Source organism: Leuresthes tenuis, unplaced genomic scaffold, assembly GCF_036924035.1.
Source record: "Leuresthes tenuis unplaced genomic scaffold, fLeuTen1.0.hap1 SCAF_22, whole genome shotgun sequence".
NCBI lineage: Eukaryota > Metazoa > Chordata > Actinopteri > Atheriniformes > Atherinopsidae > Leuresthes > Leuresthes tenuis.
The window spans coordinates 9,412,169-9,439,674 of record NW_027325376.1 but is presented as its reverse complement, the minus strand read 5'-3'; the positions used below and the strand labels follow the sequence as shown (position 1 = coordinate 9,439,674).

The window sequence follows — 27,506 nt, the reverse complement described above, 5'->3', positions numbered from 1 at the left end:
AAATCAATAAGTGTATAATATTGTGGTAAAATTGAAGAAGTTTAGGAAGTGTTTAAAGGCTAAGGAAGGGAACGACTGCATCCAGACGGATAGTATTTTTAAAACACTTTTTTTCCTCAACACAATCCACTGCCAAATCCAGAAATGTAAGCCAGAGCCATATAAATATATTACATATTGCTTATTAATTATGTCTAAGGATAACATTGATACAGAGGTTTATATTGGCCACTGCCAGGCATGTTTTAGACGTTTCCCTGTGTCAGCACACCTGCCTCAAATTCAACCACTTATCCATCCATCATTCTATATCCCCACCTTCTTCAAATCACAATTGCGTTGCAGCCAAATATACAAGTGCAATATACCTTTAAAAACACAAAGAAACACTAAAACTGACCCAATAACTAATGATCTTTCAAAAACATTGTTCTTTACAAAATAGAGCAGAGAGAAACCTTTTGAGACAAGGAGGTTTCAAATGTAGCTATAAATGGCAATATTACTCCTTGAAAGTTGGTATAAAGTTGATGTCATTAATCAACAGCTGCTTCTGCATAACTTACCCTTAACCTGGCCACCCGTCCTCCTTTCTCTCTATGTCTGCACCGGTGATGCAGTCATTTGCCGGTAACCTACTTCAGTCAACTGGTTGTATTCTCGCGGTAGCCTGGGCCCTCTATAAATAGGTCCTCCAGTGCAGTGAAACTTCGTAAGCCTTTGGCGCTACAGGGCAGAAATGACTTGCGTGTCTGTATCAGTTGGCACACACCTGTCCCTCTCATGGTCTAATTTATCTCCCGTGCTTTTGTCAAGTACCAGCCAAGCAGCAGGTTCTGGTTCAGTACCAGGCTTAAGAGAGCATGTAAAAACATTTATAATAATATTTCTGCATATGAGTGGATGATCTTTCCCAAAGATCAGTTTGCCTCGTTTGTGTGTGCAGCTGCATCCAGTTTTGAACTCACCATGACACATGCAGATGTTGGTGATGACACTCGTGGCTACCATTTACTGACTGGCTTTGTCATGCTTTGTTTATTTGATTGGTAAAAGTTTGCTTATTACTCCATCCAATGGCCTGCGAGTACTTTTGGAAAACGCCTGCCAATTTCCGATGCTTTTATTGTCTGGCATAGAAGGATTCCATCGCTTCATTATAGCTCAGGACATTCCATCGCAATGTGTTTTGAAACAGTAGTTTAAGTCTCAAGCTGTATCTTTACCATGATATGCATCACATGTTCCATATTAGTGACAATGCCTGCACTATAGGTGCAAGACGCAAAAAGCTGTAATCTTAGGAAGAAACTGAAACAAACTGAGCTACTTGTGGAAGCATCAAAGTGCAATTTGGACATGCACCGTGCAAATTGTTCATCATTTCAGATTGCACAACTTCTAGATTTTGCGGTTTCTTAGCTGTAACTTAAAAAAATATATTGTTTCTGGAAACAATGTTGTAACATCAAACAGAATAGTTGGGTGGATGAGTATTATGAAAGCATCTAAAAGCAATGTAATGCCAAAAAAAAATTTGGTTCTCAATTTGATTTTATTTATTTTATTCTCAATAAAACAGAGTGAAAGCTAATTATACTGTGGTCAGATAATGCGACCCTGACTTAGAATTGAGGATGGGGCATTCAGCCTTTTTAAAAATTGCGCCTCTACACTGTCCTGTAATCTGGGCGTTACACTAAAAAAAACAAAACAGAAAACAGTGCACCTAATGGAAAGGTCTTTGCTGAGAGACATAGCAAGCATAAAATGCAAAATGGAAGGTTGCTACTGCCAGGATAAAATACTCCTCCCATTCAGGGTTGCTTTTAGAGAGGGATTCTTGCTATCTGTGGTATTATAATGCTTTTGTTGTTTAAATACTCCTAAAGTTGACCCATTTAGAGCTTAATTTAAGTGTCAGTACCTTCCAGCTGAACCTGTGAGACCAGTAAGCAGAGTTTGATGGGTGGAAGTAGAAGAAACCTCAGTCTTTGTTGACCACTGCATCCTAGAGCATGTGAGAGCAGATGCATCGTACAGGATGGAGAATAGAAGTCTTAACGAAAGATGTATGAGACAGTGAAGCAGATTAGAAAGGGGTAATTAGTAGGAGACAAAAAAGACAGAGACAGATTGCTCAAGGGGGAAGTTCTGTCCTACACATCAAAAGAAAGTAAAGATTTTACTGTGCAAAGCTGGCAGGCTGCACAAGAATGAAAACCTGGTCCTCTGGGACACAAACAGAAGTCAGTGACAGTGAGTCTGCTAAAGATGTTCTGTTAAACCTGAACAAGCGTGATGGAAAGTACGCAGCTAAAGCTGTAAGAAAAAAGACAGAAGTAATAATTTTTTAGGAACATACAGTCTGTTTCACACAATGGGACTAAATGTAAGAATGGGGTTGGATAGAGGAATGGTCACACTAAAAGCTGGCATTCATACTTTATTTATTCATCAATCAGATTTTGGAAAGTGTGGTTTTGTAGCTTTTTAGTTCATTTATTTATATATATATATATATATATTATCAATCTATCTATTAGCTCTTAGGAGTCTGTTTTTATCTTTAACATGAAAAGTGAGTGAGGGATGTGCAGGATGCACAGAAGGAATTGCCTCAGATCATATTTAGTTTTTTTTTTCCTAGTATGAAATTGTAATCAAATTTGGGATTTCATCATCTGAACTCAATGTTAATCATTCACTGATTTGGTACATATCATGAAAACACTTAAAAACCTGAGCAGTTGACATAATCATATAATTGGAAATATCAGTAAAAGTAAAACATACTTTTTTTTTACAATTTTACATTGTTTGCAAACTTCCTTCCACCAACCGAAACATATGACTAAAGGTTAAATGGTGATTCTAAACTGACCTTACAATGAATATGCACAATTGTGTGTTGTTTGTCGCTGTGTGGCCCTGTGATGGACTGGTGACCTGTCCAGGTTGTACCCTGCCTGTCGCTCCATGGCAGCTGTGATGGGCTCCAGCGACCCCTTTGACCCTGTACAGAATGAAACTGTATGGAAAATTAACAAATGAATGAAAATGTTATGCTTCTTTGGGCTATTTTTGAATAAAATAAAAATTTAACAAATTTAACAATTTGAAATGAGAAGCACATTTGTAGGATCAAAATTAGCCAAATAATTGGCTAATTTTGTTTTGGCAGCATTATGAACATTGAAGCACATTGTTAAACTTTTCAGATAATACTGAGCACGTTAGACAAAAGATATAATTTGATTTGACAAAGAAAAGATTTTCTTTTGAAACCACTGCTCCTTTGTTGCGCTATTCTGAAGGTCCCTTTGTTGCTTGAATTATGGGGAATTGATGTCTTATGAGTCCTATGGTGCTATTTTCCCAATGCAGAAAATGATTCTAATGTAACGTCTCTTGGTTTTTCTCCCTTTCACATGGAACAGGGTTGAGAATATCAGCAACACATTAAGGGCAATCTCTATATTTGCTGCATGGTTATTGGCACCAGCCCCATCTGGTGCTCCCATTCGACACAGCACATCCTTGTTAAGTAACTGTTGTAGTTTCTGCATGTCAGTATGTTGGGAAATTCTCACCCAATAGAAATTAGGTCAACAAACCACACCAGGTCCCCTGCAAGAAACCAAACAAAATGAGGTCATGGAAAAGAGATGGCTCTCAGCTGGCCTGCAGAGCTTTTTAGCATGGCACAATATACACTTTGTTTTGACAGTTGGCTCGAGCTTAACACTAACAGCGCTGCTCACCAGAATAAATGGCCTTTTATGAGTTCTTGCTGTGTGGTTGACATTGTGGAACCTACTTTATTTTACAGCGCCTATTATGGAGTAATAATATTTCCTCATTAAACTCGGATTATAGAGTAACAGGTCTGCGATGGATGCAAGGTGGTCAGAATCTTTAAAAGATTAAAATGTTTGTTGAATAATAAATTAGATGATTTGGATTGATAAGATTTAGAGCATCATCCATCGATGAAAATTCATTAAAACAGTGCTGAATAGTTGGATATTGTGGATCACAAACATATGGTTTCTTTTCCATCAACAGGCAGCGCTTGTCGCTGGAGAACATTAGCCCACCATACATTGAAACATTTCCTTGTAGTTCTAACTGGCAATCCATTTTCACTGATGAATTTCAAAGATGATGGCCTCCCAGTAATTACAGTGTTAATGATAATTTGTTCTGTATTGGTGGTGGGTGTAATTTGACCATTCCCATGGTAGTGACTAAGTTGTTTTATTTTTCTCATCTCGAAAGTAGTCATTCAGTAAATAGCTTTTTGCAGATTATAGTGTTGTGTCCCAAGTGTTAAAAGGTTCAAAGGAAGTCCTCATGCCTGGCTACAGAATAAGTGAATTAAAAGTTTGTTGATGGTATGAGAGTCTAAGTGCAACATATTTTTATACTGCCACTAAAAGACACATCCTAAATTAGGGTTGCAATTTTTTTGCCCGACAGTATCCACAGTAATAAAAACGGCAAACAGCTGCGTAGCCTGCAGATATAAATGAAATCATCGAACGAGTAAGAACGTGTCTGACACATTTTTTCCCTCATCACAAACACATAAACTGTGATGTTATCCAGTTATCATAAAACATGTTAACGCAACATAACCACAACAAACTCAGCCTTCTTATTTTTGTGTCCGGTAACATGCAGATTATTATTTCCATGGTTTGAGAGTTCACTTTCTTCACTTTAATACAGCTGCTTGAATCTGTTGCTCAGCTGAAACAGATGTCCCAATGATACACACATAATCTGCCAGCTTTATCATTCCAGGGCATGTTTTAATTGATTTAGTTGGAATTAGGAGTCCTGCCTGGCAGTGGTGCATATTCATGGTGTTTTACACCCACCTCTGGGCTCATACTTACCTAAAAATAGCCACAGATGGGTATCAGTGCACATCTGTCAGAGTAAGGCTAGAGGACATCATGTTACAGCCTTCTCATGTAATCTTTGGTGTTTACTGTGCACAGATTTTTCTTCTTTCTCCCAGGCAACATGAGTATTCAGGTAAAAGGGAAGCAAGTCTGAGGATAAGTGCTGGCTTAAGGACAAATTCAGGGAATAAATGTCATTTTCCTTGCTTGTCCATTACCCATAAAACTCAACCCTTAAAGCTCACACAAATACAAATGCAGTGCATGCATCTTTATGTCGGCATCCCTACTTAAAAGGCACATCATGAAGAAAAACAATCTGTTGAGAGTATATATTTCTGAAATTACTACTAACTCAATAACTGTCACAAATAACACAACCTTGTCACTTTGTTTGGAGCCATCTGGTCAGTGAATGACATGTTTCCAGGTCTGAAAATATGTAATTTAGTGAAGCATTCCTACAGTATTTGCCAGGTACAGTTGTTAAGTCACAGTACCAACTCGGAAAAGGAATACCCAGCCTCCGCATCTTTATCTCCACCCACATTTTTTTATTGGATGCTGCCTTGAAACAGTGACAGCTGCTAATACAATAGCAAACTTGTAAACATTTCTGCAATGCAGTAGCTTTTGATGGAGAAACTACAGTGTGATAATTTTTTTTTTTTTTTTGACACCTTTATTACCCTCTGGTTGTTAAGTGACACATCTGTGATGTGGTGTTTGAACAACCTGGGCCAGTTCAACGCATGACTTGCGATGTCATTGTGACACGTAGTTTGACTTGTGAAAATGTGAGTGCATTTGCTGTGTGTGCTACTGTGAGCTCCCTGGTTAGGTAATGTAAGCTCTCTCATATGATATGACATGCTTCAAACATTGAGTGTAGTTTGTGTCCAAATATATATTTGCATGGTCACTCAAAGCTGTACTATGATCAAGGTCCTCCAAGTCGAAGATAACCCACAAAAAATCAGCCATAAAAGTGTTGACAGCCCAACTTTACCCTTTTAATGAGGTGGGTATGCTCAGCATTGGTCATTGCACAAGCAAATCGTAATTTCAGCGCACTGCCAAAACCTTTTACTGGTGCTTGAGGCACGTTGGAACCACTGCAGTCTGTATTCCAAACATTAGATCCCACTACTGAGAAATCACACTAAAAGAACTTGTACAAGAAATAAATGATTAATTTTCCAACCTAACTGCCCAGTTTAAATTGATGTCTTACTTTACAATTGTATTGATGTTTATGTAACATTTTTATTTAATGTATCTGTGGTAGTTTGACTAAAGCATGTCGTAGACATTTTTTTCGAAACCTCAGTAAAGGATGTCAATGTTAGAAAAATAAAATAAAAAAAGGGTAATGTAGTTGCCTGTTTAATATATTTTAGTCAATTCAATTATTAATGGAAATTAATGGAAAGGATTAATAATTCAGTATCCCTATTCTATAATTGTTCTTTACAATACAACATTTGGAAGTCTGTTAAGTGTCGCTTTTGCCCATAATTATTAATTCCAGGTCTCAGTTTCTACCTAAAAATGAAACTAAAGTGAGATTTATTTAATCTAAAGCTACAAAGGAAAGGACCTTGTTTTTTTTTCTTTTGGTGGGGGTCTTCTCTTGCAACACAAGGTAATTCACTGACAGTAGTGGGAGAATCATTTGTTAGTCTTCACTGTTTAATAATGTGAGCGACCAGAAGCCCAGCCCTTATTGTTCCCTGGGGACTCGGAATTACTTTACGAGTGGTATTATAGCAACTGTGACGTGATTATTGAGCAAGGTTATTTCAGAGTGCTTTTACTGTACTTCCTGGGAACACATTTCTCTTACAAATGCATTTTAAACAGATTTTGTGCCAAATAAATGTTTTGTATTTACATTGATGACACCTGAACACTATAATCATGAAAGAGAATTGAAAAAAAGTGTGCTGTAGAGAGATTAAGGTTGAATGAATGAATACAATTTTGAAAGCTTTATCAGATATTTTTTAGTTTTAGATGAATCTTTCACTGCAGTTTGCTTTGCTGATTGGCAAATGTTAACCGGTTAAGATGTAATATTAAGGTTAATGTTCAAGATACACTTGAATGTTACTTGTAATCAGCATTTGAACAAATGTAAAGGCCATTAATTTGGAGTGGTTGGGTTGTGTGTGTTCTGCTGAGTGATCTGCCTTCACTCTTAAATTACTCCCTCTGTTGCTGCTGTCTCTGCATGATCCATAGCAATTGTAGTTTGTGAGCCTTTGTGGCTGAGCTTTGAATCCTGAGATAAAAAGGCAGCCACGCAGCAGTAAACCCAACCTGCTGCCTTGTATTTTTTTCTCCTCTCCATCAGTGCTCACGGCTACTTCTACCACGTTATTAGTGAACCAACCAAAGGTGGCCTTTGTGAATTTGCTCCAGCTCACTGTAGCTCCTATCAATGATTTAGTGTTTCAGGATTAATGTTCACACTCCATCCACCCAGTCCATCCAATGGTTCAGGGATTTCAAGCATTGTTGAAAATCTGATTTTAAAGGTGACATAATGCCCTTTTTTAAAACAATTTGACACAATTTTCTGAGGTCTAATTGAGGTGTATAAGACAGGCTTTGGTTAAAATACCTGCTCATTTATTCACACTGGCTCTTGTATTTTCAACACGCTCCACCCTTTGGTGAGGTCAGCCACTACTTGTTACGTATACACAGGGTAACTCGTAGTAATGCATGTGTACCGTTAATTACTGCTATTAAACATTTTGTATGTATTGATAAAATTAAACAATTGTCCTTGGAGACCGGGATCTTTTTAAGAAACATGCCTATAATGTTAGTGTTTTGCTAAATAGATACCTTATCCACACAGCTGCTGGTTGTCTGGATTCAACAAGAAAGCATTCAGTTAACAAAGTAATGTTGTAAAAATAATAAGCTTTCAAAAGTAGCAGCAATAACTTCTGAGAAGTTGGTGTACGTCATCTTCCTACCCTAAGTCCTTTGTGTTAGCTACTGCAAAATAAATACATCCATAAATCATGATAAATGATTTCTTAGATACTTATATTTCCTTCATCTAAAGTTCAGGCTCTGAAAGTTTGAATTTCATCTTTACAATGTGAAAAAAATCTGAATAAGTAAAATTCACTTAGAGTGCATTCCTCTGCCAAGGCTAGTGTACAGTTTTGCAGTTTCAAAGATTGCAATCTGAATTTATACCAGTTTTTAGTGGCTTCTTCCTTTGTGCTGCACCTTTCCACCAACCTATGAAATATGACTTGCGTTATAATAAACAAACATCACTGCAAACACATCTCCTCACTCTGTGGGGGTGTGCGAATGAAGAGAGAGCATTTTAATGGATGTTTAATGGATGATATAAATTCTGTGCATGCACAGTGTTCTTTTTTTTTTTCTGGCTTTCAGCGGCATGTAACAAAGACTCTGATGGTTATTGGCTCTGCTTTAGCCCCATATTCAGAGCTTTGGAGAGTTTGAAGGAAGACCAATTGGCTTCTCATCAGGCACATTTACATAACAAACTCCAATATGATTACCATAAAAAAAAGGAATTTTACATTTATTTTAGAAAGTATCAAAGTAACAATATTTAAAACAAGTGCATTCAATGCTTGAGAGATGGAATCCCCAACTCCCTTCAAAAGACTCCAAAAGGAGATTTCTTGGCTCTTGAAAACCTTTGTATTTATTTAAACCAAGGATTTTCATCTAATTCCACACTATTCACAACATTTTTAGCTTGTTTTCATCTCAAAATGAAAATGGGGAGATTATGCATTGTTCAGCATTCAGAAAAAGGTTCAAGACAGGTTTATGATTTAACCACATATACCATTAATATTATAAGTAGTATGCAGTTCAGAAGTTTCTTCTTGTAATTATTTCATTGCAAGGTTTAAAAGGTAAAAAGCATACTTTGAAAAAGTACACTTTAAAATGAATTTTGAGAGAGCCTTAATGAGAACCTGTTGGTGTCTTAAAAATATATTGTGTAGTTACAGCGATTATATACTTTTGACAGAAATGGTCAGGATGGAACATCCTCTTTCCATTTAGCACTGGAACAATTTAATTTCAAACTGAAGCAGCAGCAGTATAAACCCCACGATTTAAATGCCATTTATATGTCCTGGTGACATATCCCCTGCCCCGTGTTCCTTATCTGGTCACCTTCCAGATGTATTTGGAGATTCATGATGTCTGTGTCTTTGATGTGCCATTGTCTTATAAACCTGGCTGGCCTGAGGAACAGGATAAATGGGAAACTGACATTTTCCAGATCATTACTGTTTTTGCTCTCAGTGAAAATGAATGCCGACCCCCTCACTCAATCAAACTGAGTGATAAGGCTGTGGAAAAGAGGATCAAGTTCATTACTGTCCCTGGGTTTGATGTGTTCATTACTCAAATATATTGCTATTTCCTCTGTCCTCTGTCCTTTTTCTTTATTCTCTCTCCTTCTTGTTCCACTCTTCAGTCTCACAAATATACTGATGCAGTTGAAAAACAAAATCCCACAGTGTTTGTAAAAACAAGTGCAATTCGGTTGGTAGAAATGAACAGGAATTGTGATGCTGGGAGCTGGAATTAGTCTTTGTGGCACCGTGGATTGCATCAGCTGGTGTTTGTTTCTACATAATGTAGAAGTTGCAGTTATCTGGGGTTTTCTTTTGCTCTTATGATTCTCTTCTTGCTTTCCATCTCGCAGATGGAAGCCTAATGGTTCTGTGGTCCAGTTACAGTTATCTGTGCTGCTGTGGTCAAGTTCCTTTCAGCTGTCATGCACAGTTCAAACACATCTGCTGCTGCATGCCTTTCCTAGTATTTGATGGAGTCCCCTGCAGCATATAGTTTTTCCAGGTTTGTGTACATATTATTACACAAAAGTAAATTCACGTGAGTATACCATAATTCGATCTGGGCTATCAAAGTATATGGTTATTGAAGATGTTTTAGACACAAATTGTCTAACAAAATAAATAAATAAATAAATAAAACTAGCTACAGTTGCCCTTTGTATGTTGATCATACGAAAAAGAAGTGCTTAGAATAGAGCTGCAACACTGTCAACATGGTTAACAGTTAACCTATCTGTTTAACAGTGGTTTCCTATTCTAGATGCTGTCCTTGACTGTGTCAAATTTTCAAGAATTAGCATAACGAGTCAGGAATAGCTGCAGTCATGTCGCCTGCATGCATTATCACCTCAGGAGTCCCATGCATTAACTTCTTTGCCCTTGCATTATAAGATATATATATATAAAACACAGTTTGCTTTTGATTAAACGAGCTGAACAGAGAGCCATCTGCTCTGCTAACGGATGTAGGCAGAATAGAATCTGATTCAAGGCCAGAGCCGAGGAGCTTCCTTTTCAGTGGTGCCTGAAATAGTAAATGCAGGTAAAAGTGGTGCAAACAAGGGTGTCTTTGTCAGGCTGTGTTATATTTTGAAATAAAATGTCACAACATGACATTTCAGATTTCCATTTTCTGGTCCCAGATCTGATACACTGCTAATCTATTTTATACTTTGAGAAATCATATTTGAATTCAATGAGTTTTTATCTCCCTCTAAGGCCCTCTTTGTGATGACACACAAATAGACGATAGTACTAAGAAAAAAAAAAAGCTGAAAGGACGTTGAGTGGAAGGGTAATATGTTGAACCTTGAAAGGATTGAGAGAAATGCTTCAAGCAAAATTCAAAGCACCTATTGTAACTTCCCTGTGTTTTGAAACATATCAAAAGAAATGGCTATACAGTATCACAGGTGAATGTGTCTCCAATGTCACTGCAAACTTAAGAGCCTGGAGATTGGTTCTAACTTCTAAAGACTCAACAAAAGAGGAATTTACAGTTCACTTTGTGTATCCAACCCTTTCAGACTGCTGTTGGCTAAGATGCAGAGTTCATAAAGTGTGTAACAAAAAGAATCTAATCTCAACAGTGAATCAGAGTTGAGCATTAAGCCTCGCAGTGTGAAAGTAGCTTTTGTCAGCAGGCATTAATATAAGACCTAATACCCCTTGCAAAAGAGCTGGAAGTCGAATTTACCATTTCAAAGCCAATCAAAATGCGAGCATGCTGAAATAAATTGCCCATCTTTCAAGTGTGTCCTCTTGTTTAGGGCCAGAAGATTCTCAGAATATACAAGTTTTCCACTCAGCCTCCTTTTCCAGCTTGTACTGTCTGAATTGACATGCAATACAAAGAGAGTCACCAGTATCAGTGACTTGTTCAAGAGTCTTCGTCTCCCCAAATAGCCTGGCAAGATCCCTGAGTGTAGATAAAACGTTGTCTGTGAGTCCAAGGAGTAATGACAGAGATATACAGTTCTGTGTTCTCACCAGAAGGAAAGGGAGATAGTATTTCAGGTCTCAGGTAGAATAAGAAATCCATCAGCAGATTTATAATGAAGGCGATTATGTTGGTTCCCCATAATGACCTTTTTTAAAACAAACGTTGTTCTAAAGAATGGTAATGGGTGCTAATGCAGGCAGACCACAGTGGGAATCTTAATAAGATTTTGGGAGAGGCACCACTTTAAACCTGCCATATGCTCTTAATGATGATCCATCATTCTGAAAAGCGAAATACACACATCGCATTGAAGTGGGCTGTAGAGTGCATACAAAGCAGCAAAATGGATTTTAATGTGAAAAGGCATCCTGTATGCTTTTCAGGAGTGCCCTAAGGGAGCAGTTGTTCTAACAGTAGCACACTGATGTCATAAGCAATTCATTACTGTCTTCAGCTATCGATCCAGCGGTTATCTGGTGTGACACCCTGCATTGTCACTGCTACTGTTAACCTTTTTTCTGTTTCACAGAATTTGTGTACTTAGCATTAATAACTCAGGCTTTTATCTTTTTTTCTCCAAGCACTTTTGTTTTAGTTCCTAAGTGATTTAAAGTTAATTGCTCCTTTTGCCTTTTGATTGACTCAACAGTATCATTAGCACTAGCTTGAAAATAGCAGTTGAAGTGCAGAAAATTCTCACCACTTTGCTCCTCTCTGTACACCACTGACTGCTTATCAGAAGTCAGAAGCCATGCCAGCTGTTTCATTATTTCTGTAATATATTGATATTGGAAATTTAACCGATTCATCAGTTCAAAGGAAATCGGTTGACAATTGCCATGATTTTCTTTTAGCCAGAAGAACAAAACATTTGTAAGTTGTGGCTCCTTAGATTTAAGGAATTACAGATTTTTGAGTTGCAAAATACGCAGTTTCAAACTAAATTATAGCTTCATCACAATTCTTTTGCTTATTTTGAATTCTATTAATTCAAAAAGTTGTACAGTTAATACAGAGATGACAATTCTCAAATAATAATGATGATTTGGTGCATCCATATTTTTCATTGTTATGTTTCTAAAGAAGTTTAGTAAAACAAAGTATTTCAGCGTACATTTCTGTGATGAAACCTGTACTCTGAGAAGAAAAGTGACTGTCTCTCTGTCTTGGGAAGGAGAAACAATTTTTCTGTTATGATGATTGTGAATATTGATATATTCCTCCTATATTGTTTGAAGACCATTTTACTTTGACAAGAGTTCAGTCCTCATCTTGATTCTCAGTGTTTGCTGTTACAGCAACAATCCTGTGTTTTCTTGAGTAGTTTGCTTTCACTGGGTACAAATCGATTGATGAACAATTTTCTCCATGACAGATGAGCAAAATCAATCAGCCATTTTACTGTTGACAGCATCTGCATGCTGAATATCCCTGTAAATGTGACTATAGCAACCATTTGGCTGGAAAGTTTTATTATTCTTTTTTCCCCATGTGTTTGCACAATTAAAAAAAAGTATTGGAAATGATTTGGTCCTTATGAGCCATACATAAATGGAAAAACCCTCCAGTTAACTCACCCTCTGTCTGACAAGTAGGTCCTTTTAAAAAAGTTTTCCTCACAGATATAGAGATATAGCAATTGTTTCTGTTGGATGCTGTTATTGGTTCAGATGTTGTCGATAGAGCACATGCTGCACCTTTTCCAAGATTTATTTTTTTATTTTGTCATGGCTGTCTAGCTTCTTGCCATGCAGATGTCCCATTTTACTCACATTGTGTGTGTCTAGCAATGATGTATCATATTGCCACCCTGTTTTTTTTTTAGGCTCATGTGTAGTCAGTAAGCACATCTGGGCAGAAAGCCCAGACTTAACTGTTCTGCTAAGGACTGAATACATTACCTGGATCTACAGTAGATCTACTATTTCCAGTTATATTTTTCCTCTCACGATTTAAACTGACTGCAGTAGAAGTGTTTATGCAAACAGCCACCCAGAGTATATTTCCACATAAGACAGTAAATCGAGGTGATGCTGCAGATTCAGTCTACTTCCAGCTCTCCAAGTACTCAAAATGCCTTGTCTTGTTTTGTGCAGATTTATGTTGAGAAGCTGTTAACTTATTGCCCTTTTTTAAAGTAAAAACAAAGAATGTGATTATTCGATCATGATAGTGTTGCCTTTGTGATGGATTGGATATATTCTGGTGTTGGACTTTGGTAGATGCTGCGAATGATATGTAGGGATGCATTTGTAACTAACTTTGACTTCTGTTCCCTTTGTTCGCACTGACCTTGGCCATGTTTAGCAAAACTTTGCTTTGCTGAGCTGCAGGACTAAAGGCTACACATATACTGTGGCTCATCTAACTGAAAGCTGGTGTTGCGTGATAGGTTCAGGTGCTGCCTGGCAGACATTAGACTTGATGCCTGTTCAATGACAGCTTGCAGGTACTGTACCTGCAGCAGTCTGACACAGGTTTTTATTTAGCTTTTTCTTTGTGTAAAAGTATTTCAGATAAAGTATGTATAAAGTTTATTTCATTGTGTATTGTTGGTGGTGATAAGTGTAATAGTCTCACTGGATGTGTGATGTGATTTCATGGATGCAAATATCAAAGCTGTGTTGCTTTTCCTCAGTTGTTTATAATCTTAAAATCTGGGGTGTCTTTTTTTTTCCAATGACATTTTCGTGGTATTTTGTTTATTTCTGTAAGTGAACGATGAACTGGTTAAAGCCATAGTTTAAGCTGTTTTAAAAAAATATATATATATTATTACTTACTTACTCACACATACACACAGCTGTGTGTATGTGTGAAGGCTCTTATACATCAAAATGGCTTGAGGAACCAGTGGCAACAAGAAGCCGCCTGCTGCGTATCCTCACGTTGCCAGTCTCTAGGCGAACAAACAAGCACTTGAAATCACTTCAAAGACCACTTCCAACTCTCGCCCAGGATGTATAATCTATGCCTGCACAACAAGACAGAGCTTGCAAGTGAAGAAGGGGGCAGCGGTATGTACATTAAAATGAAAGGCAACCAGAATACCCTGTAGATGGAGAAAATGTTCACATAGCTGTGTTTCTTTTGCAGTTTTTGGTGATGGCATACAGATCTGGACATGATTATCAGATTATCTTCAGTTTCTTCGCTCCACATGATGATGTTGCGAAAAGTGTTGCTTGTTTCGGAGAAATGAAAACCACAAATGAGAGAAGGTTATGTGGGACATTTTAAGTTGGCTGCTATTGTTTTGTGGTCACTTCCGCGTACTTGCTTAAGTACCAATTTGCAACTCTGAACAGCCAATGAGAGTGAGCTCTCTCAATAACAGACTCAACAAAAATAGAAAAACATCACTTGGTACAGAACAATTTCATGTCTGTTGGGTTTCTACAAATAATATTCTAGACTGTTTATTTAATTCCTTCATGAACTATTCCTGGGTAAAATGACTTGTTTTTTAGGTTTAGGGACATGATCTTGCTCTACAGGTCTAAGATTCGGTTCAAAGACAGATTTTCTGATATTTTCTGTTGCAATTAAGATTTTATTTAACCAGCTATGACAAGCCATCTTGGTCCAGCTGTAGCAAAACGAATACAAGCTATGATACTGCTAACACCATGTTTAAAAGAAAAGTCATCTTTTGTCACTAACAAAGAAAACTGACTGGTTCACTTACTCTCAAGCATACCTGTATATCGGTGTAGATGACCTTACATCACAGCTGCTGTCATTGAGTTGATCTTTGATTCATATTTATTGGACATTTGATAAGTTTATCTGGAGAAACAGATTGGCTCTCTGAAATATTAGTATAGGCAAAAAGCTTTTGCAAGTCGGGTGCCAATGAATTTGTACACATAAGCAGTTGTCAGGCTTCAGCCTGAGGGATCATTGGGCCAAGCAAAAATAGACATGGCTTAAAAAGATAGCAAGAGCATGCGTGACTCTTGGCCCAAGTGGACAAACAAGCGCACTTGCAATGGCTTGATTCAAGCTGCAGCAACAGGAAAATAGGGAATGTATTTGTGTGTATTGTCGGATAGATGGAAAATTGTGGATAACGGTGATTGTTAGAATTTGCGGTGAGAAAAAAACATCAGCATTTGTGTTTTAAATTGTCAATATTCAGCCTATCTGATAATTGGCAGTATGGTTTAAATCAGACATTTTTCCAAGGTGGTGAAAGGTTTTGTGTAAAACTTAACCCTTCACTCCATCATTTTATTTCTAAGCCTCTGAAGAGACTAGAACTATGGTATAAAAACCATTTAAGAGATCAAGTATTCAGCTTTTAATTATTTACTTTGACTTTAATATTAAACGTGAGCCACATCTCTAATGTTGCATATGTTACATCAATGCTAAGGACAAGAAAACCCTGCTTGAATCATTTGTAAGTACTGGTGTATACATTTAGAATAGTTTATCTGTGATTAAGGTTGTCGATGGACAGCTGAATACAGTGTCCTGCCTCAATCTAGTAACTTTCAGAACTTTTTTCAGGGTGTTGCACTTACCTAAGCAAAATGAAGTACATTCAATGACAGAGTGCTACTTCCAGTTTAGTGGTCCCTTTAAACAAAGCTCTGGCAGGTTGTCCATTATCAGCTGTCTGCCAATTAGTGTGTTTAATGGGCAACTTTACTGCTTTTTAGGATGCAAACGATTCACATTAGAAAGTTTTGCTCCCTTGTTTTTTTGACTGCCTGCTTTCTGCAGTGTTTTTAAGGCAGCCAAACTGCTGTCACAGAGTAGATGGAAAAAGCTCCTGTGGTAATGGTGGCTCTTACTGCTTGGCACCTGCAGTTAGTGTTCTCCAGATGGATCAATATATATGTCAACTTCACCCTGAGTGGAGCCTATTTCATGTTACTCCAGTCATTTCTGCAGGACACAACATGAAAAAGTCCACAATCCTACAGTCTTAAAGATACAGGAAGTTTCTTTGGGACTTTAGATTTTAGATAATTGGAGGAAAATTTACTAGGAATTTTGAGTGAAGTTCACCCTCATCTTGAGTTTTGTTGCTCAAACTAACTATATTGTATAATTTGGTTTACTTTTAGACACAAACCAGCTGACCAGTCTTCTAATTTTGTAGTTAGACCCTCGTCTGAACTTCAAAGAGAAGTATACCACATAATCAATCTCACCAATATTAGATATGTTGAAAAAGTTTGATTAAAATGAGTTGACTAGCCTCTTTCAATGTATATAGAGTGTAGTGGACTTGAAAATCATAACTTAAAGGACATGCACTGACCAGTGATGACAGCATAAATATCTGATTTAAATGTTCTTGTGCCATTACTCAAATCTTTGTAGAATATAAACTCTTTACTTGTTCTCAAGACATCACTTTGATTTATGCCTCTTTTAGATTTCAGCATATGTTCTATAGCTTCCATTTCTCTTTTTACCTTGATCATGCTCATTAAGGCGAACGGGATTTTTTTCCTGACTGTATATGGACTTGGAATGTAGTGATTTATTCCGCACATCACACTTCACACTCAATAAGGGGGTTGGGGAGGCCTTAAAAGTCATGTGAGTCACTTGAAGGCTCAGAAAGTAGCAGACCTTTAGTTTTAAGTGCAGTGTTTGCTAGCAGTGTACTTCAGCAGTGTGGTTTGTTCAGTGTGTGTTTGCCGCTGAAGTGCCACAGGCCATCTGTTTATCTCAGAAATAGTGAGGTGACAAACCTCACAGAGCACATTTTGTCATGGACATTGGTGTGTGTTCATGGTGTGACCTGAAAATGCTTGAGCGCTGCTGCTCAAGAACGTCCCCATGGAAATTACAGAGCCTGAAGGGGCGTGTTTGTTTATTGGAAACATAGATAGAAATGGAAACCAGTTTTGCCTGACAGGTGATACTGAAATTAAGATTTCTCCCTGGGGTTGATATAGCCGATGAGTTGGGCTTGCAAAGTGTGAACCTAATCCACAATCAGGCAGGCACCTTTCCTATCCTCACTGAAACCAAAAATAAATGGGCTGGAGTGTACAGAATGGAATGTGAATATTGTCTCTACTGTAAGCCGTAGTTGTATGTTCAACCAACAAGTCACAGAAGTAATTCCGATGCAAAATCAAGCAGCCTTTCTCTGTTTATATTAGAAAAAGCTCAATCGATTCTACTTTATCCGCTGTGCAGTATTCTGGATGCTATTATAAAGGTCAGTGTAATGTTAACGACTCTGTACTGGTTTGGGAAAGACGGCCAAGTTACTGGTTAGAACCTGCTGTTGTTGTGTAATAGTAAACTGCTTATATGCCATCTGAGAAGTTTGATTTGTAAACCACATTTAATGTCCTCTGCCAAAGTCCTGCTACAAAGGCTCTTCTTTGGCCAATAGGTACCTTCTAAATTATTCACCTTTTTGAGACTTTGCTCTTCTTCACTGTTGTGCTCTGACCCAGTAAGAAGTTTCACACCTTATATCAAGTCTTTGAAATCTTTATTTTCCTCCAAGCACACATTTTTTTATTCCTGCCTCTGGAAGTAACCCCTCGCTGCTCGTTCCTTTCTGAAAAGCGTGTGTAGCTTAGCACATTAACAAGAACTCCAAAGTCAGAGTGTGCAATGTTTCCAACCAGAGCAGGATTCACCAAAAAAGAAATGCCACTCTGCCTAGTGACCTGTAGAACCTTAGGCCAATTTCAGAGCAATACCTAAGTCTGCCAACCTGCTAGACAGGAGATAATAAGAAAATTGTCATTCGTCTGTTTTCTTAAGTAAAGCTACTGCAGAAACCATTCAGGGTTTGACTTGATGACATACTTGGCATTGATAGATGACCGCAATTGAGGTACAGTGCAGGCTAATTAGGCGAGATGATGATGCACTTGGCTGGTCCCAGTGTCATCACAAATGCTGGATGAAGCCTGTCAGTCATTATCATCACTGACCTTGATATTTTGATGCAGGAAATTTCCACCTGGGCTCCACAGCTTTGTCCTCTACCAGTGTCTTGACTTTTTCTTTGAGTGTATTTGTCGAATTCTTAATCACCTAACCTCATGTCTGTCTTATGCTATACCATTACATTTTTCCATTACTGTCACACTATGAGTAAACGTACCGTTAGACGTCACGAAACAGGGCCATAATGTACTGTCGCTGCTGATTCATTGAGGTGGACACTTTCCCCTTGTTCTTCTTTATTTCCCTCCTCCTCCTTGTGTGCCTTCTAACTCTCTTCTTCTCCTCCTCCTCCTCCTCTTCTGCTTGGGCCAATCAGGCCACACCTCCATGGCAACCGTCAGCGAGGGTAAAACATCCACAGATGGTGTTGAGTAGAGCGAGCAGCAGGCGCACTACGAGATCAAGTGTGGGAGTGTGTGTTTGTTTGTGTGTCTGCGAGAGACAGAGAGGGAGAAACCCACTGTGGTGGGAAGCCAGCAGAGTAGTAACACGGAGGAAGAGTAGGAGAGTGCAGAAAAAAGTGTCAAGAGGAGGAGGAGTGAGTGTTGGGGGAAAAGAAAGAAAGAAACTCCTTCACCTTCCCCAGAGAACAGGAGGTAAACTGCCGGAAAGCAAATATTAATGACCTGACAAAAGACCACATGACATCCCTGTGTTGATCAGACAGACATACCCTGGAGCCGGGCAGCAGAGGAGCTGGGATACATATACACACACAAGACGAGCCCCTCTCGCTGCTGTTCAGTCACTGATGAGCATCCCTTCCGCTACACAAGGGCCACGCTGACACAGCCAGACGAGTGGAGGAGAGAAGAGGACACTTGCCCTATTGTGGCACTCTGTCAAAGTCACTGTCTTCCCCAGATTTCTTATTGCATTTGTTGAACCCTGAAGTCCGTCTTCATTTTGTGCTGACCCCTCCAAGAATCCCCTCCCTGAGGAGCAAAGATGAGCTGCAGGAAAAGATGCAAGCGTGAGATCTTCAAGTTTGCGCAGTACCTGTTTAGACTTGTAACAGGCACGCTCAACACAGGTAAGACTTTAAGAGGTGAATTTAACCCTTCTGTGTTCACATTTGCTGAGATTCTCCTAAATCTGCTGAGGTTTTTGCTTCGTCTTCTCCACAGTATGGTTAAACTTCTCCACTCTTACAAAGTTAGTATTTAACACATCTGGCTTGCATACTTTCAGTGTTAAGTTGTGTACACATCTGCGCCTGCAAAGCCTTCTTGACAACTGTTAAAATTTCCAGAGTGGGTTTGAATGTATAACCTACTCTGCATCATTCATCTTACTGTGCGTGCATTTGGGTTGACTGCGAGTAATCATTGGAAACATCTCAACCTGCGCATGGTAAAGCATTTGGCTGTGTTTAAGCTCATTTTCTCTGTCATCGTGATTTTAGAACTTAAAATTTTTTTAGTGACAGTCAGAATCAGCAGCAAGGAGAGACGGCAGCCCCACTGGTGAATTGCCCTATGAAAAGAGTTGATGGTTTCAGCTTTCTAATCATACCAAAACCCATCTATACAGTATTTGCTCAGAGGAGTATACTATTGGTTTCCATGGCTACCGGCAAGCCATTTGGCTACGAGTAATCGTTGAAGAAAAAGTGGAAAAATGACAAATCCAAGCATCTCAACTTATGCATGGAAAGCAGTTTTAATATGTTAAAGCATTTGACTGTGTTTAAGCTCATTTTCTCTGTCATGGTGATTCCAGAACTTCAAAGTATTTTAACTAAAGCTGCATATAGAACTGATTATCAAAAGTTTTACATACATTTTATCAAATGTTTAGTTTGTACATTTGAGCTGAATCTTTTGAAATCACCCCGAAGATAAAAGTTTTTGCACTCAGTGTACACTGTCGGCATTCCTCATAACGATACCTGTGCTGGTATCAAGCCACAAGGTCTTTTTAGCTTTTTTTTTTTTATATCAGCTTTTCTCATAAGAGGATACTGAATCAGTGAGTTTAACAGGATTAAACATTGGATTATTGCGGATCGCCAGCAGATTACTTCATGAAGTTTTCTATAAAGGATAAAGGTTAGAGGCAGTAGCATACACTGATCCTTGAATTAATGCTTCAAGCTTAGTGCAGTACTCGGGTCTTGTAATTTAGAATCTGTTTTCAACGCTTATTCTGCACTCTACGGTGCACCGCATGATGTTTTTTTTTTTTTGTTCTGGTGAGCTGCATAGATGATGTGACTACACTGGCAGCATATATTGTCACCTTTGTTTCTGTGGTTCCTGTTTCGTTCTTGTATTAACTGAGATGCTGTCACGTTGGTTGTCGCTGATCACACTGTATGGTGCTAAGCCGCACAGATGTGCTCTATGAAGCTGCTAATGAACAACAGCGTGCTTCTGTGAATGTGAGATTTACAATACGTTTTCTTGTTATGCCTGTTAAGAAACGTCAGTTAAATAAATAAGCTATGGAAAATGAAGCGGTTCACACAGCTGTGGCCTATTTTCTCCTTGACCTTACCGACAGTCAGAACCAGCGGGGAGGAGAGATGGCAGCCCCACTAGTGAACTGCCCTATAAAAGGAGTAGATGGTTTCAGCTTTCCAATCATACCAAAACCCATCTATACAGTATTTGCTCAGAGGAGTTTACTACTACACTATTGGTTGCCATGGCTACCAGCAAGCCGTTTGGCTTTGACAGACACCCCCATTATTTGATGATGGGATTAGTGTGTATTCTGGAGTAATTTCTTTTAATTTCCTCAAAGCTTCAGTTGATAAAATGTGGCATTGATTTGTATTGCACTAATGACCCTAGATTTTGGTTGAGCCTTCTCTTCTCTTTCAGTGTCGGTACTTATTTATTATCATTATTAATTGATCATGTAAAATACAAGGCTGGGCAATATTTCTCTTTGGATTTACTGAATTAATTGCTTGTGCTAGAAATATACTTTAACTGGAAGTGTGTATGTCTCTCTTAGAAGATGATCCAATACAATCCTAGATTAATGGGAATGATACTATTGAAGAACAATGTATTTTATACAGAATCATTTGGTGCAGTTTAAGGCTGTCTAAGATTTTCCCTAAAATTTGTTTTATGTTTAATTTAATTAGTTTTATTAACTTTTCATTCAAAATGAAGATGAGCCATTTCTATAAATGTGACTTGACAACCCGGAAAAAGATATTTAATACAAGGTAATGTCTATTTATTTAATTCAATTTTTTTCCTTCGTTTGTGAAATGTGGTGATGCTGTGTTCCTCTATGTACAAAAAAAGTACACGTTTTCTCTGTGGACATAAATCAACAGTGTTTGTTGTGACGCGTTTCACTTTTTGCTGTGAGACTGGGTTTGTGCGAAAAAAGACATTTTCACTATGCACAGAACTGTACTGATAAATTGATGTTCATTGAAAGGAGATGCTGTAATTACCTTTCAAACAGGTTTCCACCGTCAAGTGGCGATTGAAAAAAGAATCTGGCCATTTAATTATATCTTGTTCTATGTAGACTATATGCGCTAATGTAGCATTTTCAGGTGGATTTGTGTAATCAGATGTTGATTGATTCAGTTTTGCATTAAATAATCTCAGTTTGAAGCCAGCAACTCTGTCGACTGTTTTGTATCTTTCATCTTTATAAGAGTAAACACACAACGTTAATGCCAGCAAATAAACTCATTACTGCACAAAATTTGTCTTTGCCACTTGTAGTTGTTCAACAACTGTCTTGGAAGAGACATCTATAGCATCGTAAAGCTTATTGTTACTGATTTAGTGGACACTTTCTATTTGGATGGAGCCATTTATCTATAAACAGATCATTGAAATGTTTTCTTGCACAGCCTGTGGAGCAGATTAATATAGATGGAGTTTGACCAGAGCAAAGCCATATTTGGATGACCAGGGGAGCCAAATGATTGATGAAGTCAGTTAGCAGACCGTGGTATTTTATTTGTGATGTTCGCTGTCCTAGAAAAGCTTCATTACTTCATAGATCACTTAGTTTCCAAAGCCACCAAACACACAAGCATGGGCAGATTTTGTTGTACATCACAATTGTACTGCCACAAATTCATATTGTCTTTGCAATTCTCGAAACGAGACGCATGTTAAAGGTCCGGTTTTGACATCATTATTCTTGTGTACTTTGCATTCATCCTGACTGTGATATGAAACCATAAAGAGAAATCCATTTGATGTCTTCAGTGAGCACAGGAAATCATTTATTGATTTAAAACAGACCAATAATTCTGCAACTGGTAATAGAGACAGAAGGCCATCATTGGTATTCAGAGCGTCACTGCTGAACAGCAGGCCTCGGGTTTTCTGACTGTACAAGAAAAAAGGGAAGCAAATTACAGATGCATACGTTGCCAGGTTATAAATCCAAACGGCAGTGTCAGCACATATTCAGCCCTTTGAAAAGCAGAAAGTTATTGGTTGCACACACTGGGGAAAAATCTTCATCTCTTCCAACATTTCCAACACAGCCTCTGTGACAGACGAGCAGAGAGAGCTGCGAGTACACCAGAGTATCCATCAGGATCAAGTAGATGTCCGAAAGCTGGTTTATTCATGTCACACACTTTTAAGTGATACTTTTTCAATGTTTGTTTATTTTGTAATCAATACTCTTTGTATTGTGCAATGTGATTGTTTAAATGTGTCTTTTCTACCTCTTGCTTTGCAGAACACTTTGGCTTTGGGTCTCACTAGTACTTTTTGTAAGTTTTCACCACACCTTCACAGTTCATTTCCTCCCCGAATGTCTGGCTGTCAGATGTCCCAGCCTCTGCAATGCATCACCCCTTTCCTGTGGTCAGGACAGTCTAACCTACTTATCATTAATTCTGAGTATATTGTTTGACATCGCACGACATACCCCACTCAATATCTCCTCGCCACTCATTGGAGCAAAGAGAGGTAGAAGTTTGTTTTCACCTCCCTGCATAATCTTTGGCGATCCTGTAAGCAGCTCACATTGATTTTAGAGAGGGTTCATTAAGCTTGTCAGTGAAGTTGTTTTGAGTTTAATGCGGCGCTGAATATTTTGTTTGCCGTGTTCTTTATAATGAAACGACCCAGGACAATTACAGTGTTTATGAGCTTTTAAATGATTACATATCGGGTTCAGTGGCCTGCAGTAAATGCCAAACAAGCTTTTTTTCTTCTCCTCCTTCTTAAGATGTTTAAAGTTTTATTGCTAAGTCAGCTAAAATGGGTTAACTTTGTCTCCAGATACGGCGCTGCGTTTGTTTCCCCCTCAGATTTTAAAAGTTTAGTAATGCGATGTGAAAATCCCTCCCATAGTTAACTGACAGCTTGGTTCTGCAGCTTGTCTGCCTGATGGTTATAGTTTTTATATATCCACAATGTGACATTCAGTAAAACTAATGCTGTTTTACTCTGCTTGTGCCTTAAGTAGGCACCTTTAGTATTATTATTAATAAGAAAATATACCTGCCAAGCCAGATATAAACAGTTGCAGTTAATCAGCGACTTATTAGTAATAAAATGTTACTTTTTTTTTTTGAGCACTTGAAGCAGGCTCTCACTCAGATAGCACAGCAAACATAAATTTTGCACAACAATCACTGTTTTAAAGAATGCAAGCTGAATTGAAAATCTCAAAAAGAACGAAGAAAAGCACGATATGACCAGAGCAACTGAAACTGCACACACTGGTTTCTAGTCGGTTGTAGAACATGCTGCAGTGTTGCTGAAAAGCCACATATGATGCTCATTTGGCCAACGTGAAAGGACAGAGCACTGGAAGTTTGTGTAACAAACTCTTCTGACAGCACTGATTATGTGTTCACTGAAAAGATTTTGAAGAAAAACAGTGAATGTTTAGTTTTAGAAGCATGGGTTCAAAGATGGCCCAGGACACAGTGAAGTGAACGCTGCAGCCCTTTTAGCTTCTCTGGTCCCTTCACCTGATTCCTTTCTACCACTTGCATTCATCATCTGCTTAATTTAGAGTGTCTTTGTTTTCAGCTTGTGAGTGTATGATTATGAGCAATAGTTTGGAGAAGTTGTGGAATTACTTCTGAAACAGTGATGCTTGGTTACTCCTCAAAGTGTCGGTCCCCCTGAGATGGATTCCTGAAATGGTCATTGGAGTCTTTTTAGGCAATGTTGTCAGAAAGTAGTGTATATATTCCTCTTGGAAATCAACTCAGAAATTATTTATTTAATCATCTACTTAGAATAACTTTGGCTAAATATTTATGTTATTAAAGCAATAGATGCTTTTTAGGTCTCTTGCAAAAAATTGTGTTCATGTTCTCTTTGTGACCTTCAATCTGTGGCTTTGGGGAAAGAAAAGCCTTCACTGACTCTTTACTGAGTTCACTTATGTGCATGTGTGCGGGCTCCTGCCCAATGACGCGAGGGCCCTTCTTTGTTTCCCTCTCTTTGGTTTCCTGATGACTATTAGCAGGTCATGTTCCACCTGTCCCATGAGGACAACATGTTCAAAGCCCATAATCCCTGACCAAACATGAATATTTGATACCTGCAGGCAGGTTGAGTTGGCATCATGCATGTCTGTGCAACCGTGTCCTTATTTTAAGTGGCATGAGACAATACACTATTTTCCCCTGCTTGTTTTTATGGGCTGTAAAGGTAGAGTACATTTTTGCTGTAGTGTGCAGAAAGTCTGCGCAATGCTGGTGATTTATCAGTGGAACAGTGGTAAGACATTGTATTTGCAGACATTTATGATAAGCTAATGTTTGAAGTCCCTATTTGCATTGCTAATGGTGAAAACTAATAACTTTAGTTTGTAGAAAATACTTCCAGCTCTTGTACCACCTCTGGAATAATTAGCCTAACATTATAAACTTTTGATCACTCAGCAAACCTAATTGAAAAATTAAGGGGTAAAAAAACTTGCCAGGGGTATATTTTGCATATTTCTTATATTTGATTTTTGCTCATCAGCTGATTTGGAGCATTTGTTCTGAAATTACCATGAAGTGAAAGGCTCCTGCTTTTAATGCTGTGCAGTATTACAGTGTACATCTGTTGTACATGAACATCTTGTTTGGATAGGTGAAACAGTAACAGATGGACCATGATGCATAGCATTGTCTTTCATATCCAGCAAACTAACATGGCATCAGCTTCACTTGCCTGACAAGCATATTGTGGTGTGAAGTTACATTTTTGTGTTCATCCCGTGCACGATTGCGTATTTATGGGTAACTTATAATATTATATTGTATTTTAAATACAACCCTCAAACATCTGTGTTGCAAGTTTGGCTACGAGGCAAGTGGATAAGAATGAATTAATGAAAGTTTTTGGTTAATTAAGGTTTATGCTTAGGTTTGTTTAGGCTTTATGGGTTTGTGACATTGTCTTCGAGCACTCTGAACAACTTTTTAGAACTGAATTTTCAAAGGAGTTTCACAGGAAACTCAAAGTTGTATTAGTTTAATTGGATATTTTACAGGTTGACTTGACGCGACAGGGTATCTTATCCACAACATCAATTAAGCATCTCTGCTAAGTATCTTGCATAATGGAAAAACAGGAGAACACGTATCAGTGTTGTCTGCTAACAACTTTCTTTTGACCTTTCACCACGACCCCTTTTTTTTGGGTGGACTGCCTTTGTCGGCCGCAGAATGACAAGTAGAATATGCAACCATATCGACTTCTTTGCAGGCTCAGCTCGCTGTTACTCTGTTTCAGTGTCCTTGCCTACTTCTGGTTTCTGGTTTCTGCCTCTATATTGCTGTCAAACACCAGAGCAGCACAGATTCTTTGGCTCTTTCGTGCTTGGCTACATAGCAAGTATTATTGGAACTTACTGCTGATGTCCTGCAGTAACTAAAAACTCATGAGGATTATACTTTATCTGACTGAAAATGAGCTACTGGCTGTCAGGGGGCTGCTAAAGAACTGCAAGACCATCTGGCTTAGTATTAAGTCAACCAGCTGAGGGAGGGTGTGCTCATTGTAGTCAAAAATGAACATGGCCATTTAGTTTGGACTAAAAGTCTTTTAAAAGTGAAACATTCTTTGACGTTGCCATTGCAGATGTTATGATTAGAAAGTAGTAACACGTCTGATTGCCAGCTTTTATCATCCCTTTGTCCCATTCACCTTCATTTCTGCTCTACACAAGTCTGTAACACACACATCTCAGTGCTGATGTAGTCGAACATTTCTCTTGCTTTGGTTTCACAGAAGTTTCTTTTCTTCAGCAGCCCTGTAATTTCATACCTTATTAATTACCAGACCTAATTAGTCAATGATGAGCCTGTCACTAAAATGTCACCATGGCAGCTGAAAAGAGTGATATAAAGTTTAACCTGTTGAGGGACGCCTCTCAGAATATGTGTGAATTGTACAATCTCAAACCATGACTCAGATTAATTTGGTTAAGGCCATTTACCAAATTAAACTAAGTTGTTTTTCTGGGTAACCCAGCATTTTTGTGTAGTGTTTGGGCTTCCAACTGGAGGTTGTCAAACTGATCTAATTCAGAAGAATGAGGGGGCTGTGCAGTGCGGGTACTCTGCGACAAGAGTTGTGGTTTCTGTGCTTGTATCAATCGGCTCTGTCACCACCACATCATCCACCACCACAGATTTCCTGGATGGCATTTCTCCTCATTTGTCTGTATTTGCACTCAACATTGGCCTGTGGTTATCCTATGGCACTGTCCATTTGAATTCTCCCATGCCAGGCCGAGTAATCAGTTTTCCCATTTGCTCTAATGTTTGTAAATGAGAGTCCCTCTGTGTGGAAGGAAAGGCTGGGTTATTTTTAGTTTGGTGTGTATGGTTGAGTTCTCGTGTTCAAGACATCACTGTTGGCTGAATTGAGCATGAAATTCAGCTCCATGGCTTTCGATTTTTCATTGGAAAAAAAAAGTCTCTGGTTATTTGAAATTTCTTATTGAGCTGTTTATAGTTTGTAATTAGAGCTTACCTTCTTCTGTATCTTTATTGCTTCTTTAAATCTTTTTTAGATTATACAAAGCAATTTACAATGTTTTTTGATCAATCCATCATACACACACACTAATACATCACTTGTTATTTTTCACCAATGAGCCAGAACATTAAAACCATTGCCAAGTAAAGTGATACTGCTTCCGCACTCTGACTGCTCAGTATTCTTTGATGAAGTGGACTGCAAAATATTAGGCTGGTGGTTATAATGCTTTTACTTATACATACACTCAAATATTCACTGTTTCAATCACACAACAATGTGCATACTGGGATATTTCCATGATATTTAACAAAGATGTGTACATGAGGACTAAACACAAATGCATAGAAAATGTCCTGTGACAGACATGAGGTTAGAAAATGTTCCTAAT

The 27,506-nt window shown here is 38.3% G+C and overlaps 1 protein-coding gene across 4 annotated transcripts in view; it reads left to right on the top strand.

Moving 5' to 3' along the window:
• Nucleotides 1–27,506, top strand: part of kcnip4a (potassium voltage-gated channel interacting protein 4a) — a 127,684-nt gene that overhangs the window by 22,841 nt on the left and 77,337 nt on the right. Inside the window, exon 1 of one of the 4 annotated variants that reach the window (XM_072376358.1) lies at nucleotides 18,551–19,206. The exons of the other annotated variants lie outside the window; for them this stretch is intronic. Within the exon in view, the coding sequence (XP_072232459.1) occupies nucleotides 19,122–19,206 (85 nt within the window). The 5' untranslated portion in view covers nucleotides 18,551–19,121. Of the gene's footprint in view, nucleotides 1–18,550; nucleotides 19,207–27,506 lie in introns of those variants that run through there. 4 annotated transcript variants of the gene reach the window in all.